Source organism: Nyctereutes procyonoides, unplaced genomic scaffold, assembly GCF_905146905.1.
Source record: "Nyctereutes procyonoides isolate TBG_1078 unplaced genomic scaffold, NYPRO_anot_genome, whole genome shotgun sequence".
Classification (NCBI taxonomy): Eukaryota; Metazoa; Chordata; class Mammalia; order Carnivora; family Canidae; genus Nyctereutes; species Nyctereutes procyonoides.
In genome coordinates this window covers 2,173,590-2,193,494 of record NW_026575025.1, presented here as the reverse complement: position 1 = coordinate 2,193,494, position 19,905 = coordinate 2,173,590, and the positions used below count along the sequence as shown (strand labels likewise).

At 40.0% G+C, this 19,905-nt stretch overlaps 1 protein-coding gene across 9 annotated transcripts in view; it reads right to left on the bottom strand.

Moving 5' to 3' along the window:
• The window catches only part of AMBRA1 (autophagy and beclin 1 regulator 1), a 172,481-nt gene that overhangs the window by 31,343 nt on the left and 121,233 nt on the right, over positions 1 to 19,905 (bottom strand). For all 9 annotated transcript variants that reach the window (XR_008662549.1, XR_008662550.1, XM_055310902.1 and 6 more), the window contains one exon: positions 11,453 to 11,563. Coding sequence is in view for 7 of the 9 variants with exons in the window: in XM_055310902.1 (XP_055166877.1) it covers positions 11,453 to 11,563 (111 nt within the window). In the remaining 2 variants the exon portion in view is untranslated. The remainder of the gene's footprint in view (positions 1 to 11,452; positions 11,564 to 19,905) is intronic.

Here is a 19,905-nt window from a genome sequence, read left to right as displayed (position 1 = left end):
GACAGATCGTCAACACAATCACAACCACCTGCTGAGTCTTATTAGCTCACACTTAGGAAACATCATTTGAGAGAGATTAGATAAGGAAAAAGTTATTAAAAACTGTTCCTAAAGAGCCACTCAACAGGTGTTATTGTCCAAAAGATCAAAACTAGGATGAATGAAAATGCAAAACCACTGATTCCAAGAGAAAGGTGATGCAGGGAAGCTTCCTTGGGGTGAAGGTCCTACTGCACAGTTGCTATGTGCCCTCGGAGAAGTAAGTCATTTCTTAAGTTTGGGTCTTACTTTCCGATTTCAGAGAAATGGAACAGTTACAGACTTCAATCTTCCAGACAGCCCCTAACACCACAAGAGAGGACAAAGAAAAACACAGCCCAGTCGTGGCTGAAGGGCTAGAACCCTTCCTTTCTCCCTAGGCTCTAGGCCTTATCCATACCATAAGCAACATCCAGGGGCAGCCCCAGCCTGTACTTAGCAGCTACTAAGAATTAAGCCCAGGGTCAGCCAGGCAGCAGGCTCAGCACAAGGGAGCAGGGTAAGGGTGAGGGTGGGGTGGAGGAATGTATCAGTGGGGAAGTGGAGATCCCACTCCACACAAAAGGACTAAGTAGATGTTGGCCAGCACTGGGCCTGTTCCTGCACGCTTGTGGTTTGGTTTTCATTTGAAATCTCCGAAGCTCACTGTGTAATTCCTGCCAGGAGGAAACTGCTTACCCTTGATGTGAACCTGGGAATAGAGTGCCCAAACCATGGGAACAACACAACACATCCAAAGGGACCATGCTCCTCTAGGCTGTCTCACTACTTCAAATTCACACGCAAAGAAACTTTTTGGTCTCTCTCTCTCTCTTTTTAAAAAGACTTTATTTATTTATTTATTTATGAGAGACTGTATATACAGAGAGAGGCAGAGACATAGGCAGAGGGAGAAGCAGGCTCTCTGTGGAGAGCTTGATGTGGGACTCAATCCCCAAACCCTGGGATTACAACCTGAGTCAAAGGCAGACACTCAACCGCTGAGCCACCCAGGCACCCCGCTTTTTGGTCTCTTATTTGGAGATTACCTGGATGTTCACTGTCAAATGCATTATATGGTTTAAAAAGAAAAAAAAAAAAAAACAACAACAAGAAGAAGAGGCGAAGCTCAGTTGCCTTCACAAGATTCCAGGTGATCTATTCCAGGAAGCCCAAAGGCAGGAAATTACTTTAAGGAAAACAAAACAAAGAATTGCTTTTCAGGGGTCTTGAGGCTTAGGGTCTCAGGAACACAGAGTGATTTCTAACACCCTATATTCATCCTCCTTTCCCTGGGTGCTGCTAAGCCACAGAGATGACAACGTAGATCCCAAAAGACATCAGAACACATTGATTAGGCTATTGTGCCAACTCTCGGGGGCTGACACCTACAGCACCATTACACATAAAACCGAAAGGGACCACAAGGGTGGCTCTGTTTGCTAACTAATAAAATAATGACATCCAAATATTCACTGCTATCACCATTAGGGCTCTGTACTGCTCAACTTCCAACCCACCATCTGCTCTACGCTGTGTGGCTAGATTTATCAAGTTAGCACTGCAACCGTATGCTCCTTACTCAGGGTCCCAAGCCTGGCGCCAAAAAGATGACAATCTTTCCTTACTTCCCTTGATTGACACATGATTCCAGCTGGGAATATATGAAAAAGGGAAGGGGAAGAAATAAAGGAATAGGGGAAGCTTCAGGAATGAGTCCATTTTGATTTTCTAATGTTGAGGCTGACACAATCATCAGAAAGATAAAAAGAAACTGTGACCACCAAATTTTAAGATGGTTTTGCACAATTACCATTTATTCCACTTTAAAGGTCTTAAAAATGCATGGTGTGTATTTTATGAAAGGCTTTTCTATCTTACTGTTACATAGATCTTACTCGTGTGTTAACACGTAACTCCATTAAACATATAGAAGCCTACAGTAACTCTCAAAACTCACCACCAAAGTAAAAAAAGCATTGAACTGCTTACTGCCAGATTAATTCCTAAGTGGGGCCAGGGTGGGAAGGAAAGTACAAGTAGGGTTTTCCTTCTTCTGGAAAGCTTGGCTCTAAGCCCCTGAAAAACTGGGCATATAGACAAAAAGCATTTTGTCAGCCTCCAATCCAAACCACTGTGTTTGTGTTTACTACATTATAATTCCAAATCAGTGGCCACCTCACAAATTTTGTCCCCTCTCCACCAACTCCACCCAGTTTCGAAAGCACTCCCAGTCATTGCAGTGAGCACACAGACAGACATGCAAATGACAAATGAAAAGAGAATGCTGAAAATTCAAGCAGAGCTTCTCCAGCAGCAGGTTTAATTGCAGAAACTGTGCAGCTAGTGATCTAGGGTTTCACTCCTGCCCTAATGAAAGGGATGTGGTAGGCACACAGTGATTTGGTAGCTTCGTTTCTGCAAGCACTGGGTGGTGTGTTTATAATTTCATTTTTATTTCAAAGTTCCAATTAGCAGCTTTCATTTGCTGTTCATTGTCTATTAATTTCCCACGTGGAAATGGAAATGTTCAGTTACATGGTGAGTGGTCACTGCTCCAACTCACTTGTGCTGCTTCTCCTCCTAAGGTTGCAATTTTGATGAGTTATTTTACACAGGTAGAGACTTCTTAGATCTGTTACTTGTTTTCTTGGGCCCCAGGAAAGTAATGCACTAATGACAAGGACAACTCACTCTTTGGACTTAACAATAATGTAAGCAGATAGAGAAAAAAGTGAAGTGTAATAAAGCCTAAGATACTGGCAACCCACACACCACAAGAAATCTTTGTTCTGCTCCCTGCATGGCCTTTTGACACTGCTTCTCAAGTGTTAGCATGCATCAGAATCACCTGGAGGGTTTTACTAAAACACTGAATGTTGGGATGAGGCCTGAGAATTTGCATTTCTAACAAGTTCCCACGTGTCTCTGATGCTGCTGGCCTGGGACCACATGGGAAAACTGCTACCTTCTAAACAGTCCTTGATCCCTGAGCTATGGCTCCAGCAACCTGCCCTGCACTTAAAGGCAAAAACACATGTGGGGAAGGGTGAGGGGGCAGCTCAGAATGGAAATAAAGGTTAGGAAAGAAAGGATTTTTCAAATCAAAGCTGCTTAAGAGCTTCAGGGGGCAGCTCCAGGGGGAAAAAAATGATGCAGAAGACAGCAGGAAGCCATGTTCCAGACTCTGCAATGTAATCTCCTCCTAATTATAAATGATTTCCAAGTGAAAATGCCCTAGCAGGGAATGGGAGGGGTTAGAAATACTGATGCCTGGAGGAGCAGATGGCTCTGCCTTCCTATCAGCTCCATAAATTATAAACAAACACCTTGTACAAAGATCGATTTGTAGCCTGTTGCTGGCTGGGAAGATGAGGCCATGGGAGCGATTAGCAGTTGCAGTACTTTTGCAAATGCATTAGATACTGATTTGGAAAGCTCAAAGGGGTTTAAATCAGCAGGAAAATTTCCTTTTGGCTATCTCTGAGGTCCTCAGGTTGCAGAATAAGACCTCCTACACAGTATTCCACATGACACTACAAGCCCTCCCCTAAGGCACCAATCACTATATTTCCTATGTCTGCCTTACAGAACATAGCTGCTGGATTTCTGGAGGCTGGTTCTGGCAGGGTACCCAAGTGACCAATCCTCTTTACCCAATAAAAGCTCACTCTTAAAAACCAAAGTGAACCCACTGAGCTATTTTTTTCATGAAAGTGGTCTCAAAATTATGTCTGTGAGGCCTTTTCATAAACTTCTAAACTTTACAGAGAGTAATTCATTAACACTGCATCCCAACTGAAAGAAACATGTGGCAAGAAGCTTTAACCTAACTCCAGAAAAAAGTTAAATGCCATTCAGGTAAGTCAGGTGGCCAGCAACATAGTGGCTTTTGAACACATGTAAAACTCAAGACCAGTGGCTCCCAGGCACAGGCTGTACCAAAGCCAAAGGCTACCCTTCATTGAGACGTATGTATTTTTCAGAAATGAATCCTACAGCAAAAGAGATTCCCTACTTACTTTTTCTCATAGCTAAATCTATCAAGAGTGATAGATGTAAACTGTAACTAGACTTTATTAGGACCAACCAGCAAACAGTTAAGAGATAATGATGGGAAACTAAGATAAAAGTGACTGTTATTCTAGAGGGTAATACTATTGAAAGGAACACTAGCTATCATCAGACATAGATGCCCTTAACTCCCAGGATTCAGTTTTTCTTCTAAGGTCAAAACTCTTAAAAAAAAAAACTAGGTACTATTAAAAAGTAGGATTCTAACACCATGTATGAGCCAACCTAGTCAATCTCGTTGCATATGATGCTGCTTTCTCATAACTAAGGTTTTAAAGTGTCATGATCAAAAGAGGTAAGAAGAAACACAGAAGGAGAATTATAGGAAGTTGTAGTTGGAACAAGGTGAGGCTTATTTAAAGATTTTATTTATTATATTTATTTATTTATTTATTTATTTATTTGAGAGAGAGAGAGAGAGAGAGAGAGAGAGAGGCAGAGACACAGGCAGAGGGAGAAGCAGGCTCCACACAGGGAGCCCGATGTGGGACTCGATCCTGGGACTCCAGGATCACACCCTGTGCCGAAGGCAGTTGCTAAACCGCTGAGTCACCAAGGAATCCCCAAATTTGAGGCTTATACAAAACATCTTAGGGACGATCAGAAAGGCCAATCAAAGCTATGCTAGCAGCATATTCAATGCTTATATTTTGAATACTTTGCTTTTCTGTCAAGGCAAATGATCTGTCACTGGGTGGAAATGACATGCTCGAGAAGGGTGAGAAGCCTATTACAGATAAGGCAACAGGGTGAGAGCAACATCTTATTCATATGGACATCACTCTCCAGAGATGACGACTATGTACCTCAGAATTCTAAAGATGAGAGCACGTGGGAATTTTTAGAGTTATGGCCATCACTCAAAGATTCATGGTGCAATTTTCTAGAAAAAGATATGATGAAAATAGCTAGCATTCACTGACCATTTAGTATATGACAGGCACTGTTCAGAATGCCTAACACTATAAACTAACTTAATTCTCATAACTACACTATCAGGTTTGCACTATTACAATTCTCATTTTATAGATCAGGAAATGAAGGTGGAGTGATTAAATAACTAACTAACCAAGGTCATACTGCTAGAAGGCAGCTGACCAGGGATTTGAACTTAGACACTGTAGCTTAAGAGTTCATGTGTTTGGGGTACCTGGGTGGCTCAGTCAGTTAAGCATCTACCTTTAGCTCAGGTCATGATTACAGGGACTGGGATCGAGCCCTGAGGCAGGCTCCATGCTCAGCAGGGGCCTACTTCTCCATCTCCCTCTGCACTCTGTCCCACTCACACACACATGCACTTGCTCACGCTCTCTCTTCATTCTCTCACATAAATAAATAACATCTTAAAGAAAAAGAGTTCAGGTGTTTAACCATCATAGGACAGTTGATAGAGAAATTTATCAAAGAACTACCTACCCCTATGCATGCAAAAACAACCAAGCAAAAAAGCAAGTAGGCATGCATGCATCAGGCCCAGACCTTTAAAGTATAAAAAGTATAATTACAATTTTATTTAAACCATTCCAAAGAAAAACTTCCAAATTATATTTATAACACAAGCATAATAACATTGATACCAAAAACCACAGATTTCATAAAAAAGAAGACTGGACAGAGCCATCTCACTTATAAATATTACTGAAAAAAATCTATCAGCAAGCCACATGGAAGGAATTTTACATTAAAGAATACTCCACAAACCAGGTGGAGTTTATCTACGAAATATAAGGATGGGTTTAATATTACAGAATTTATTAACATAATGATTATACTAGGAGATCAAAGGAGAGGAAAAAAATATGATCATCTTCATAGATACTGAAAAGTCATGACTAAATTCAATATCCATTCTTGATAAAAACTCTTAATAAAATAGGAATAGAGGACTTCCTTAAAATGACAAACTAGTTCTAGTTCAACCTAAAAGCCAGGAATATGCTTACTGGGAAAAAGCTAGGGATGCCTGGCTGGCTCAGTCAGAGGCTCGAGCATGTGACTCTTGATCTTGGGGTCATGAGTTTGAGCCCCATGTTGGGTATAGTTTACTTAAATAAAACTAAAAAAAAAAAAAAAGTACTGAGAAAAAGTTAGAAGTTTTCCCACTAAAATCAGGAGCAATATGAGGATGACTATTATTTAACATTGTTTTGATGGTAGCCAAAGCAAACAAGAGAGCAAACAAACCTAGAACACCCAAGAGATTAATCTGGGTAACAATCATAATTAGTAAACGATTCAGTAAGATAGTAGGATTTAAAAAATAAGCTTATAACAGTAAACTTAAGAGCTGTATAGGATCTAGGGGCCCCTGGGTGGCTCAGTCAATTAAGCATCTGACTCTTGATTTCAGCTCAGGTCACGATCTCAGCAGAGTTTGTTTGGGATTCTCTTCCTCTCCCCTTCTGCTCCTCCTCCTGCTCGCATGCATGCACACCTGTGTTCTTTCTCGCTCTCAAATAAATAAATCTTTGAAAAAAAATGTATCGGATCTATATGAAAACTTTAAAACATTCCTAAGAACACAAGAGAAATTTGAAGAAATGGAAAATCATACCATGTTCTTAAATCTAACCATAAAGACATTGAATCTGGGGCAGCCCAGGAGGCTCAGCGGTTTAGCGCAGCCTTTAGCCCAGGGCGTGATCCTGGAGACCCAGGATCGAGTCCCATGTCGGGCTCCCTGCATGGAGCCTACTTCTCCCTCTGCCTGTGTCTCTGCCTCTCTCTCTGTCTCTCATGAATAAAATCTTTTAAAGAAATAAAAAAAAAAATTAAGATACTAAATCTCCTTAAGTTAACTTATAAATCTATCTATCTATCTATCTATCTATCTATCTATCTATCTATCTATTTATTTATGATAGACACACACAGAGAGAGAGAGAGACAGAGACACAGGAGGAGGGAGAAGCAGGCTCCATGCCAGGAGCCTGACGTGGGACTCAAGGATCACGCCCTGGGGCAAAGGCAGGTGCTAAACCGCTGAGCCACCCAGGGATCCCCTTAATTTACAAATTTAATGTGATTGCAATAATTACAGTAACAGAATTTTTTCAGGGAGGGTGAAGGGAAGAAGCAAAATAGTTTTAAAGCCCATACTGGAAAACAGAACTGCTTGAGCAGACAGGAAAATCTGGTTTTTAAAAAAAAAAAAAAAAAAAAAAAAACAAGAGATGGGTCCTACCAAATTCTAAACACAAAACTTGAAAACTTAAACCTCTGTGGTAGGTATTCTCACATGAATAATCAGAAAGATAACAAAGACAGAATGGATAATCTAGAAATACACCCAAACATACAAAGGAAAGTAAAAATAGGATCAAAGTGACATCCCAAATCAATGGGGAAAATGGTCTATAAACTGGTTGGGACTAAAGAGCAACCGCATGGGGTAAAAGCTGGATCATATTCTGCTCATTTGGGACTAGGTTACTTCTAGTGAATCAAAGACTTAAAGGTAAAAAAACTAAAATATAAAAGTACTAACTGATCTTCCTAATGATGACACAAAATCTGGGAACCATAAATGGAAAGTTGGATAATGTGACTACTTAAAATAAGTTCTATGACAAAAATAACCTTCAGCAAAGTCAAAAGAAATATGACAACTAGGAAACTCCTATTGTAAGTTAATTTTATGATCTAGAAAGAGCTCCTGTAGAACTGATAAGGAAAAGATCAGCAACACAATAAAAAATAGGTAAAACACATGGACAGGTCAAGAAAAGGCAATATACACTCACGAGCTAAGCATATGAAGAGGCACATGACCTGGTTTGTAGTATGAGAAATACAAATTTAAAATACCTGCATACTATTTTTTACCTATCAAATTTGCAAATATCCAAAAATACGGTAACACATTCTGTAAGCAAGAGTTTAGGGGGAACAGGCATTCTTATCAACTGCAGGCAAGTGTATAAACTGACATAACCCCTACAGAAGGTGACTTAACAAGCATCTACCCAAATCACAGATGCACATACTCTTCCTAACTACAATTCCATTTCTAGGGATTTATCCTAATGGCTATTCTTACACAGGTGCAAAATGACAAACCGCAACATGTTTTCTATAGAAAAGACAAAAAAAAATTTTTAAAGTTCCTCAGAAGAAGACTGGTTGAAAAATGGAACCTAGAGACTCCATTTGGATACTGGAATACTAGGCAGTCATTAACAAAGAAAGAGTAAACTCTTTGTATACAAGTATGTAAGGATCACCAAGATATATTGTAAAGTACAGAAAGTGTACTTCACAGAAAGTGAAGTGCAGAAAGAAGAGTGTGTAACATGTTACCATCTGGATTAAAGAGAAGATGGAAAAACATACATTTGCATTTGTTGGTATATACACACATACCATATCCTTGAAAAGATATATAAGAAACTGCTAATTGGGGGATCCCTGGGTGGCGCAGCGGTTTGGCACCTGCCTTTGGCCCAGGGCCCGATCCTGGAGACCCGGGATCGAATCCCACATCAGGCTCCTGGTGCATGGAGCCTGCTTCTCCCTCTGCCTGTGTCTCTGCCTCTCTCTCTCTCTCTCTCTGTGTGACTATCATAAATAAATAAAAATAAATAAAAAAAAAGAAACTGCTAATTGTTGCCTAGGGGGATAAATAGCGGGTGGCTGGGAGCAGGGCTGGGAAACTTTTCACTGTCAATTATTTTAAATTTTAAAAGTGTTTTTTTTTTAAGATTTTATATATTTATTCATGAGAAACACAGAAGGAGAGAGGCAGAGGCAGAGTGAGAAGCAAGCTCCATGCAGGGAGCCTGATGCGGGACTTGATCCCAGGATTCCAGGATCAGCCCTGAGTGGAAGGCAGACGCTTAACCACTGAACCACCCAGCCGTCCCTAAAAGTTTTTTTTTTTTTTTTTTAAGATTTTATTTATTTATTCATGAGAGACACACAGAGAGAAGCAGAGACACAGGCAGAGGAAGAAGCAGACTCCTTGAGGGGAGCCCAATGTAGGACTTGATCCCAGGACTCCGGGGCCATGCCCTGAGCTGAAGGCAGACGCTCAACCACTGAGCCACCCAGGCATCCCTAGTTTAAAATTTTTTGAATGGTGAATGTATTTCAGATTATAATAAAAAAAACTAAACAATATAAACAAAATAACTGGAAATAAATTATGGCAAAGAAGATTTGGACCAGAATCTGGAGATGAACAAGCAAACGTGGTATTCAATAAAGGAAAACGTAGATTGCAGTTGATTCCCAGCAGAGTTAAAGAAAAGATTATTGAACATGTGGCTTATAAGCACTTAGAAGGAAAGAAATGATTGCTACTGTGGTTACACTAAGATCAGGACATGGAAAATTAACCTCATTTTCATGGTCTGATAAGGATACCAAGACTGGCATATCGGGAAATGCCACAGAGAATATCTTAATTATTTTAAGGCATCTGACAAACTCTTATAACACTTTATAGACAAGATTACAAAAATAATGTGGGTTTCAGGGGGTTTTGTTCCTCTTTTTTTTTTTTAAGATTTTATTTATTTATTCATGAGACACACAAAGAGAGAGAGAGAGAGAGAGAGAGAGAGAGAGGCAGAGACCCAGGCAGAGGGAGAAGCAGGCTCCATGCAAGGAGCCTGATATGGGACTCAATCCTGGAACTCCAGGATCACGCCCTGAACCAAAGGCAGTCAGTCGCCCCACCGCTGAGCCACCCAGGTGTTCCAGGGTGGGTTTCAATTGTGAACACATGCCCAGGGTGCTAATTCAGGAACCAAAAAGTCAAAGAGGGAAGTCCACAGCAACATCACACAAGGCCCAGTACAATGTCCTGACTGATCCACCATTTGTGATAGTAATCCAAAGGAAGATAGAAAAAGTATATTTATCAAATTAGTAAGTGATGTAAGGTTGAAAGAGAAGGACTGAATCCAAAAGACAGTGAGAGGGAAGAGCCAGGAAGGGCAACTGACACTATTAAAATAAAATTTAATTGTGGCAAATACAAACTTGTTTTGGTTTTTAAAAGATTCAAAATGCACAAATAAGCACAGAATGGTAGAGCCTTGGTTTCTTTTTTTTTAAAAAAGATTTATTCATTCATTCATTCATTCATTCATTCATTCATTCATGATAGACACACACACACAGAGAGAGAGAGAGAGAGAGAGAGAGAGAGAGAGAGGCAGAGACACAAGCAGAGGGAGAAGCAGGCTCCAAGCCGGGAGCCCGACACGGGACTCAATCCCGGGACCCCAGGATCGCGCCCCGAGCCAAAGGCAGGTGCCAAACCGCCGAGCCACCCAGGGATCCCCAGAGCCTTGGTTTCTTAATAATTATCCAGGAATTTGAAGTGACCATAAACTGAACAGTGGCTTCAGAAAAAACTGTTGAAATCTCAGGCTGAATTAACACTGTCCAAACCACCATTATGCTATGTACTGGACAGCTCCCATCTGGAGTTTTCTACTATTTTGTTCTGGCCCCCTAAAGTCAAAAGGTAAGGTAAACAGAACCACCAAGGATTTGGAAACCAGGTCAGTAAAAGGAATCTGAGGAAGGAAGTCTGGCTGGAGAAGAAAGATTTAAAGGAAAATGGCAATTTATTTTCAAACAGCTGGAGGACCATCAGAAGAGAGATCATTAGACATATTCTGTGGAGATTCAGAGGTTGAACCAGGACTGATGGGAGGAAATAAGAGAAGGGAACAATAACAGGAGTTTATCAGTGATGGATCAGGCCATTTCATCAGATAGTGTGGCCTATCACTTGAAGTATTCAAGTAGAAGTTGAACTGCCACTTCTTAGGAATGTGCAAGTCCGTCTACATAATAAGTGAAGCGAGCTGTCTAAAATGTTGTGATGAACAGCTGGAACATGGGATTGCAGACTCCCCTGGTAGCTGGGAAAATGGACTATGAGACAGACATGTTTGTACATCACATATGAACCACGTCATCTACTTTGTTCCACCCAGCTCTGGATTAATGAGTTTAACATCACCATAAGCTTTCCTCAAGGGGCACAAGCACTAGCTCTCAGTTCCTACACTCCCTTCCCTTTCTCTCCTTTTCAGTTTCACTTAAACATTGAGGCTTAGGGCAATGAGCTAACAGTTGGTGAACTCCCCAGAAGAGAGACACCTTCATCTTTGTATCCATCTATCTGGGCATTGCTCCTAGCACTGCAGCTACCATGGTTCACTCCTCACGGTGGGTGCTCAAAACACATCTGCTGAATGACTGCGTGAGAGCTGCAGAAATGACAGGTGGCAATCAGCTGATCAACAAGATGATGAAAATGCTGGTGCTCCATGGGTTTCTGAGTTCTGGCTCACCAATAAAAAATACCCCTTCCACCAGTACCAGCTCTACTTTGGCTTACCATTACTGATTTCCGGGAGGTCAAACTTAGTGAAGTCCCACCACTGGAGCCGGTAGGTAGTATTGGCAATGTTACTGGCCACAGCTGACTGTCCATCACCAATCACTGCCCCTGGTGGGGGAGAAGACAAAGAGAACACATTATAGTCTTTATCCATGTTTCCTCTGTACACATAAAACGACATGTACTGGGATTAGCAGGAGAGGGGGAAGAGGAAAAACCATCTGCCAAGTCCCCATCTCAAAGAGAAACCAGACACGTCTCAGAAACAATCCTACTGGAAACATAATCCCATTCATCAGCCCCTCCCATGATTACTTAACATTTCCTTAGTGCCAACAATGTGGCAGGTACTGTGTATGTCTTGTCTGCCAGACTCTCATTCTAAAGAGACAGAGTTTTCATAAACATGTGGGGTTGGGGGGGTTAGTAAAAAAATGGGAGGACATTAACACAGAAAAGCATTTCATTCCTGGATGTCTTTGTTGTAAGCAGTGCTCTTTGGGAGAAAATGTCTCCTTCGTACATGACCTTCTTCCTAATAAAACATCTCAAAAGGAGGCGTCCTTCAGGGAAGAGACAGCCAGTATATGCAGCTGACTGGATAGACAGAGACAGTAAAGAACAAATGAAGTCATTGTTGTTAATTTCTTCTGGACCCCTGGCATGTAACACAGCAGAAATTTATGAGTCTGGCTTTTCAGTATCAGAGTATTTTTATTAAGGCAATATTTTACAAACCCCTCCCCTCCCCGCCCCATGAGAACTTCCCTGAATCCAGGTTCACTTGAAACATCTCGCGGTTTAACTTTCCCTGAGATACACACTTCTGGATGACATTCTTTTCCTTGGTAACCAATTAAATAAAAAATGGATTTTTTTTTAACAGGGTGACACTTTAATTTGCAGTTGTATTTCATTTACATGAACATGTCATTTCTTCCTCCTCCTTCCGAGGTGCATTTCATACACAACCACCCTTTTGATCAGACAGAGCCAAACCCTCTCGGGAGAACAGAACACTGTTGTATGCTAGACAACCTAAATGGTATTCTCTGCTGCAAATCACCTCCTACTTTAAGAAACTGAACTTGTTAGAGCGCATTAGCCTTGAACAACGGACAATTTTATACCTAGATTCCTCGGTTATTACCATCTTCCTCCTCTGCATATCACTGTAAAAGGGTCTCGGCATCTGTATTTTTCCCCCCATTTGATGAGCTGCATTTATTGCTCTGCCAATCCTGGTCTTTCTCTATTCTGTCCTCAAATGGTCAAGAGGTTGTTCAGAGAGAAAATGTTCTCTATACAAGCCAGGAAAGTACTTCTCTCATTCTTTTCCTGTTGCAGCAAGCCACTACACGGGAAGACTCTTCAACATTAGTTTATTGATAGTGTCCTTGTCCCAGTTTCAATTTGTTTTGTTTTTAAAAGATTTTACTTATTTATTCATGAGAGACACACAGAGAGACGCAGAGACATAGGAAGAGGGGAGGAGACTCCTTGTGGGAAGCCCGATGGGGGACTTGATTCCCAGGTCCCCAGGATCATGACCTGAGCTGAAGGCAGATGCTCAACCACTGAGCCACCCAAGCATCCCTGCAGTTTCAATTTGTAAAGAAAGGTACAAATAACAGTTCATTTCCAAGATGATAATACTGCTAGATTATGTATTCTCGATATGGGTAATATTGCCCCTATGGGGGCAAAAACTGGTTCATGGGGAAGTCTTAGTGCAATCACTAGCTTGCCTCCTATATACTGTAGTATATGACAGAAACACGGCCCATCTGTGATATTAAAATTTCATGGGAGGGGGGGTGATTAGGTGGAAAATGTCTACAGTCTCCTTCAGAGAGTAATAATCAAGTAAAGGTTGAAATACTGTTCTAGATACACTACCTACACCACAATATTCTTTTAAAATCTCACAGATTCAAAGACATAGACCCAGATGGTCATGATCACCCTGAAGGCCTGAGAAAGTCAGCATTTGGGGGTATTGTCAACGAGCCCACTGACCTCACACTCCTACTGAGGGCCCTGTGGCATATCACCCAGATGAGGTAAATAAATAAATCTTCTTAAAAATGTTAACCTTTATAGAATATTCTATAATAATTACACCTGACTTGAGAACTTTTGCTGAACTTCTTCTACTTCTTCTGGGTCATGAGGAGGATAAGCTACATATAGGACTTTCTTTTTTTTTTTTTTTTTTAAAAAGGACTTAAAAAAATTTATTCATGAGAGAGACACACACACAGAGGAAGGCAGAGACACAGGCAGAGGGAGAAGCAGGCTCCATGCAGGGAGCCTGATGTGGGACTTGATCCCACGTCTCCAGGATCAGGCCCTGGGCTGAAGGCGGTGCTAAACCGCTGATCCACCCGGGCTGCCCCATATAGGACTTTCTTAATAGGAACTTTTTAATTTTTTATGCCCCCTTGATAATGAAAATCATTTTTTAGTTCTAAGGAATACCACTTCCTTGGAAAGAATTACTCAGTTTCACTCTGATCCAGGCTCAACATCACTAAGCTTATGAACTATTGTCCTGGCTTGCTTATCTAGGTGGTTGACATATCTCTCTGACCACCAGTCTCCCTTACACCACTATAGTTTCCTTATCATGTCATCCACCTTTTAACAGAAGATCATAAAACACCAAATGATAGAAGGTTAGTTTGATTTCTCAGTAGATGATGAACAAAATGCTAGCTGCTAAAAGAGTAGGAAATAAACTGAAGAAACAAAATCCGTACTCCAAAAACTTAAAATCTGGAGGAGAGGATGGGAGCTACAAACAGGAAAACAGTTAAGGAAAATAACAGATGCTTTAAGAGTGCTGTGGATCTGCAACTGGGAACACGATGATTAAGACTCCAACCCCCAGCTCCAGAAGCTCCTGTACCATCCATGCCTCCAGAAATGTCTTCTGGAGAACAGCTGTGCAATGTAATAAACATGGATGACAGCACTGTATGGAAGAGACTGGGGAGGTGTTCTCTGCCAATGGTGCCAGAGCGCTGAGGAGAAATGGAGCCTGGCACCAGAGAGTCGATTTTCAGTGCCGTGTAAACATAGATTAGGAAGCAAAAGATGCCAGCAACAGATTAGCGTATTGTCACCAGGTTCTCTTCTATAAGAGCTGCAAGCCAGCTGAGCCTGTCTCTCGGAAACATCAGGAAGAAAAAGTATCACCCTATTAAAAAGCCCCAACCATTTAGTAGGCCTCTGGCCACTAAGCTGAAGGTATAGGAAATGTGCCAGAATGAGTTAATGGACTAAGCTACAAAGTATTTACATAGGAGGCACGTAGCCTCAGAAGCCAAATCCTGAGAGACTGTTGAGAGATTTCTGAGGCCTCAACGTTTTCTCAGTAATAATGGGATGGAACAAGCTAGACTCAGGGTCTCTCAACCTCCGCTACTGATATTTTGGGCCAGATAATTCTTTGTTTAGGGCACAGAGTAAGTCTTGGGCTTTACAGAATGTTTAGCAATATCCCTGGCCTCGGCCCAATAGATGCCAGAGGCATACTACCCAGTCACCCAGTTGAGACAACCAAAATTGTATCCAAACTTTGCCAAATGTTCCCCAGGGACCAAACTCATCCCTTGGAGAAAACTCCAGCTAAAAAAAATAGCCTACAGTTTGTTTGTTTTTTTTTAAAGATTTCATTCATTCATTCATTCATTCATTCATTCATTCATTCAAGACAGACATAGGGAGAGAGAGGCAGAGACACAGGCAGAGGGAGAAGCAGGCTCCATGTAGGGAGCCTGATGTGGGACTTGATTCCAGGTCTCCAGGATCATGCCCTGGGCGGAAGGCAGATGGCTTAACCACGGAGCCACCTAGGCGTCCCTATAGCCTACATTTTAACTCCAAGACAGGCACTCTTAGGAAGTACCACAACTACTAGAATGCCCACTGCTAATAGCATGCAAACTCTTAGTGATACTGATTTTGGAAAGAAACTAATCAAAGGCATAGCATCATACAAATATTCTCTTAGCAAGCTTAGTTTTCCATTTCTGTATGGATTAGAGGTTAACTTGAACTGGGATATTATGGCTTGCAGTTTCATTTTTGTATGACATTTGATAATATAGGCTTCAGAATCAGACGGACATGATTTTGAGACTTTCTGCTAGTACCTACTATAGTGTGATTTTGTGTAAATTAATATCTCTGAAACTCTGTTTTCTTATCTGTTAAAAGGGTATTATAATAATAATACCTACAGGGCGCCTGAATGGCTCAGTCAGTTGAGCATCTGACTCTTGATTTCAGCTTGGGTCATGATCTGAGGGTCGTGAGATCGAGCCCCACGTCGGGCTTTGTACTCAGCATGGAGTGTGCCTGAGTCTCTCTCTCCTTCCCCCACACCTCCCCGTGTTTGCATTCTCTAACAAAACTTCTAAAAAATAGTAACAATGCTTACAGTTTATAGGGTCATTGGGAGAACTTACTCAAACAGTAAATGTAAAGTGATGGCAAATAATAAGTGTCTGATAAATGACTACTATTAAAATTAATCATTTATTCCAATCTCTGTATGCTTTTCCTTTATAGGTATACCTCTGTAATCAACAAGTCATAGATAGAAGTCCTTTTATAAAAGACTGGCCCAAATTATGTGCTAGGGCCAAGAGAGAGAAGTATTTAATTTTAGAATTAAGGTTAAATGTCAAGGCCCTAGACTCATTAGTAACTTTGTACTTGAAAAACAGCTAAGAAAAAAAAAAAAAGAAAAACAGCTAAGGTTAAAACCGATCACATTCTGGGCCACAAAACCCACTGAAACACATTTAAAAGAATGGAAATCATACAAAGTATGCTGTCAGATGATAGGGAATTAAACTAGAAATTAGTAGCAAAAAAATAACTGGAAAATGCCCAAATACTTGGAGATTAAGCAACACACTTTAAATAACACATGGCTCAAAGAAGACATCGCAAGAGAAATTTTTAAATATTTTGAATTAAATGAAGATGAAAATACAACTTATTAAAATTTGTTGAATGCAACAAAAGCAGTTTTAGAGGGAAATGTACTGTATGTACCAAGTGTATATATTAGAAAAGAAGAAAGATCTAAAATCAATAATTTAAGCTTCCATCTTAGGAAAGAAGAAAAAAAATAAAAATTGGAGAAGAAATCAATGAAATGAAAAACAAGAAATCAATAGAAAAAATAATAAAACCAAAAGCTAGTTCTTTAGAAGGATCAATGTAATTGATAACCTCTAGCCAAGCTAACTGAAGAAAAAAGACACAAATTATCAATATCAGAAATAAAAGAGGGACCATCACTACTGACGTGTGGACACCAAAAGGATAATAAAAGACTACTATGAACAATCTTATGATAATCTAGAAGAAATGGACCAATTCCTTGAAGGACACAATCTACACCAAATTTACACAAGAAGAAATTGATAATCTGAACAAGCCTATATCTATTAAGTTGAATTAATCATTAATCTCCTCAAACAGAGGGTGCCTGGGTGGTCCATTTGGTTACGACTGACTTTTTTTTTTAAGATTTTATTTATTCATGAGGGACACAGAGTGAGAGAGGGGAATAGAAATATAGGCAGAGGGAGAAGCAGGCTCCCCATGGGGAGCCTGATGCGGGTATCTAACCCAGGACCCTGGGATCATGACCTGAGCCCAAGGCAGATGCTCAACCACTGAGCCACCCAGCCATCCCATGCCTCTGACTCTTGATTTTGGTTTAGGTGATGATCTCAGAGTCATAAGATGGAGCACGACATCAGGCTCTGTCAGGCTCCCTCTCCCTCTGCCTCCCCTGCCCCTGATTCACTCTCAGACTCTCTCTCAAAATAAATAAATAAATCTTAAAAAACAAAAAACAAAAAAACACACAAACCAACCCAAATCTCCCAAATAGAAAGTGCCAGGTCCAAAGGGGTTCACTGGTAAATTCTATCAAACATCTAAGGAAGAAATTACATTAAATCTCTACAATTTGCTTTTTTTTTTTAAGGTTTTATTTATTCATGAGAGACAGTGGGGGGGCGGGTTGTGGGGGGCATAGACACAGCACAGGCAGAGGGAGAAGCAGGCTCCATGCAGGGAGCCCAATGTGGGACTCGATCCTCGATCCTCGGTCTCCAGGATCACTCCCTGGGCCAAAGGTGGCGTTAAACCACTGAGCAACCCAGGCTGCCCCAAATCTCTACAATTTCTTACAGAAAGCACAAGTGGGACTATGTCCTAACCCACTTTATAAGGCCAGTATTGCCCCAATACTAAGACCAGACCAAGACAGTGAAGAAAGGAAAACTACAGACTAATATTTCAGAAGCCAAAATCCTCAACCAAATATTAGCAAGTCAAATCCAGTAATATATTTAAAAAATTATATGCTGTGACCAGTGGGATTTATCCCAAGTAAGCAAGGCTAGTTCAACATTTGAAAATCAATATAATCCAGTACATCAACAGGATAAAGAAGAAAAATCATATAGTCATATCAATACATGCAGAAAAAGCATGTGACAAAATTCAATACCTACTCACAATAAAAACTGTCAGGAAACTAGGAAGAGAGGAGAACTATCTCAACTAGATAGAAAATGTCTACCAAAACCCTACAGCTAACATTATACTTAATGATCAGAAATTATATGATTTTCCCCTAAGACTGAGAACAAGCAAGGATGTCTCACTACTCCTCTTCAACATTGTACTGGAAGTCCTACCTAATGCAGTTAGAAAAGTAAATAAGAGGAAGAAATAAAACTTGGAGAGGAAGAAACATTGGAGAGGAAGAAATAAAACTGTTCACAGATGACACGACTGTCTATGTAGAAAATCCAAAGAATAATAAAAGTAACTCCTAAAACTATTAAGCAATTAAGTCAAGACTGCAGATACAAATTATACAATTGCAGATACAATTATATCAAGATATAAAGAGTTAACAGCTTTTTTATATATCAGCAATGAACAAATTGGAATTGGAAGTTAAAAATACAATACCAATACATTAGACCAAAAAAAAAAAAGGGAATATTTAGGTATAAATCTAACAAAATATGTACAAGAGCTCTATGATGAAAACTACAAAACTCGAATGAAAGCAATCACAAAAGACCTCCAATATTTATTGCAGAGCTACTCCATGTTTCTGGATAGAAAGACTCAATACTGCTAAGATGTCAATTGTCCCCAACTAGCTCTATAGATTCAATGCAATCCCAGTCAAAATCCCAGAACATTACTTTATGAATACTGATAAATTTTAACGTTCATCTGGAAAGGCAAGATTCAGAATAGCCAATACAATATGCAAGAAAAGAACAAAGTTGGAAGACTGACACTACCTGACTTCAAGACTTATGATAAAACTATAGTAATGAAGATGGTGTGGCACTGCTGAAACAATAGACAAATAGATCAATGAAGCAGAACAAAAAGCCCAGAAATAAACCCAAGCAAAGAGAGTCAATTGATCTTTGACAAAGGTGCAACAGAAATTCAACAGAGAAAGACAATCTTTACAACAAATGGAGCTGAAACAACTGGACATTCACATGCAAAAATATGAATCTAGACACAAATCTTGTACTTTTCACAAAATTAACTCAAACAGGATCAGACCTGGATGTAGAACACAAAACTCTAACATTCCTAGGAGATAATACAAGAGAAAATCTAGGTGACCTTGAGTTTGTCAATTACTTTTCTACCAAAAGTACAATCTGTGAAAGAAAAAACTGACAAAGTTGACTTCATTAAAATTAAAAGCTTCTGCTTGGAGAAAGACACTATGAAAAGACAATGAAAAGCCAAGCCACAGACCAGTAGAAAATTTCTGCGTAACATTTAACTAATAAAAGACTGGTTTCTAAAATATACAAAGAACTCTTAAAATTCAACAATAACGAAACAACCTGATTTTAAAACTGGCAAAAAATCTGAACAAACATCTCACCATGAAGATATACAGATGTAAATAAGTATATGAAAAGATGCTCAACATTATTTCTCATTAGGGAACTGCAAAATAAAATAACAATGAGAAGCTACTACACACTAACCAGAATGGCTAAAATAAAAACCACTGATCATATCAAATGGTGAAGAGGATGCAAAACAGCAGGAACTCTCATTCCCTGCTGGTGGGAATACAATGGTAAAACTAACTTTAGAAGACAGATTGGCAGTTTCTTTGCACTAAACATACTCTTAACCATATGATCCAGCAATGTTCCTTGGTATTTACTTAAATCAGTTGAAAGCGTATGTCACACAAAAACCTACACACAGATGTTTATAACAGCTTTATTCATAACTGCCAAAACTTGGAAGCAACCGAGGTATACTTTAATAGGAGAATAGATAAACTGTGGTACAACCATACAGTGGAATATTATTCAGCTCTGAAAAGAAACAAGCTATAGAGCCATGAAAAG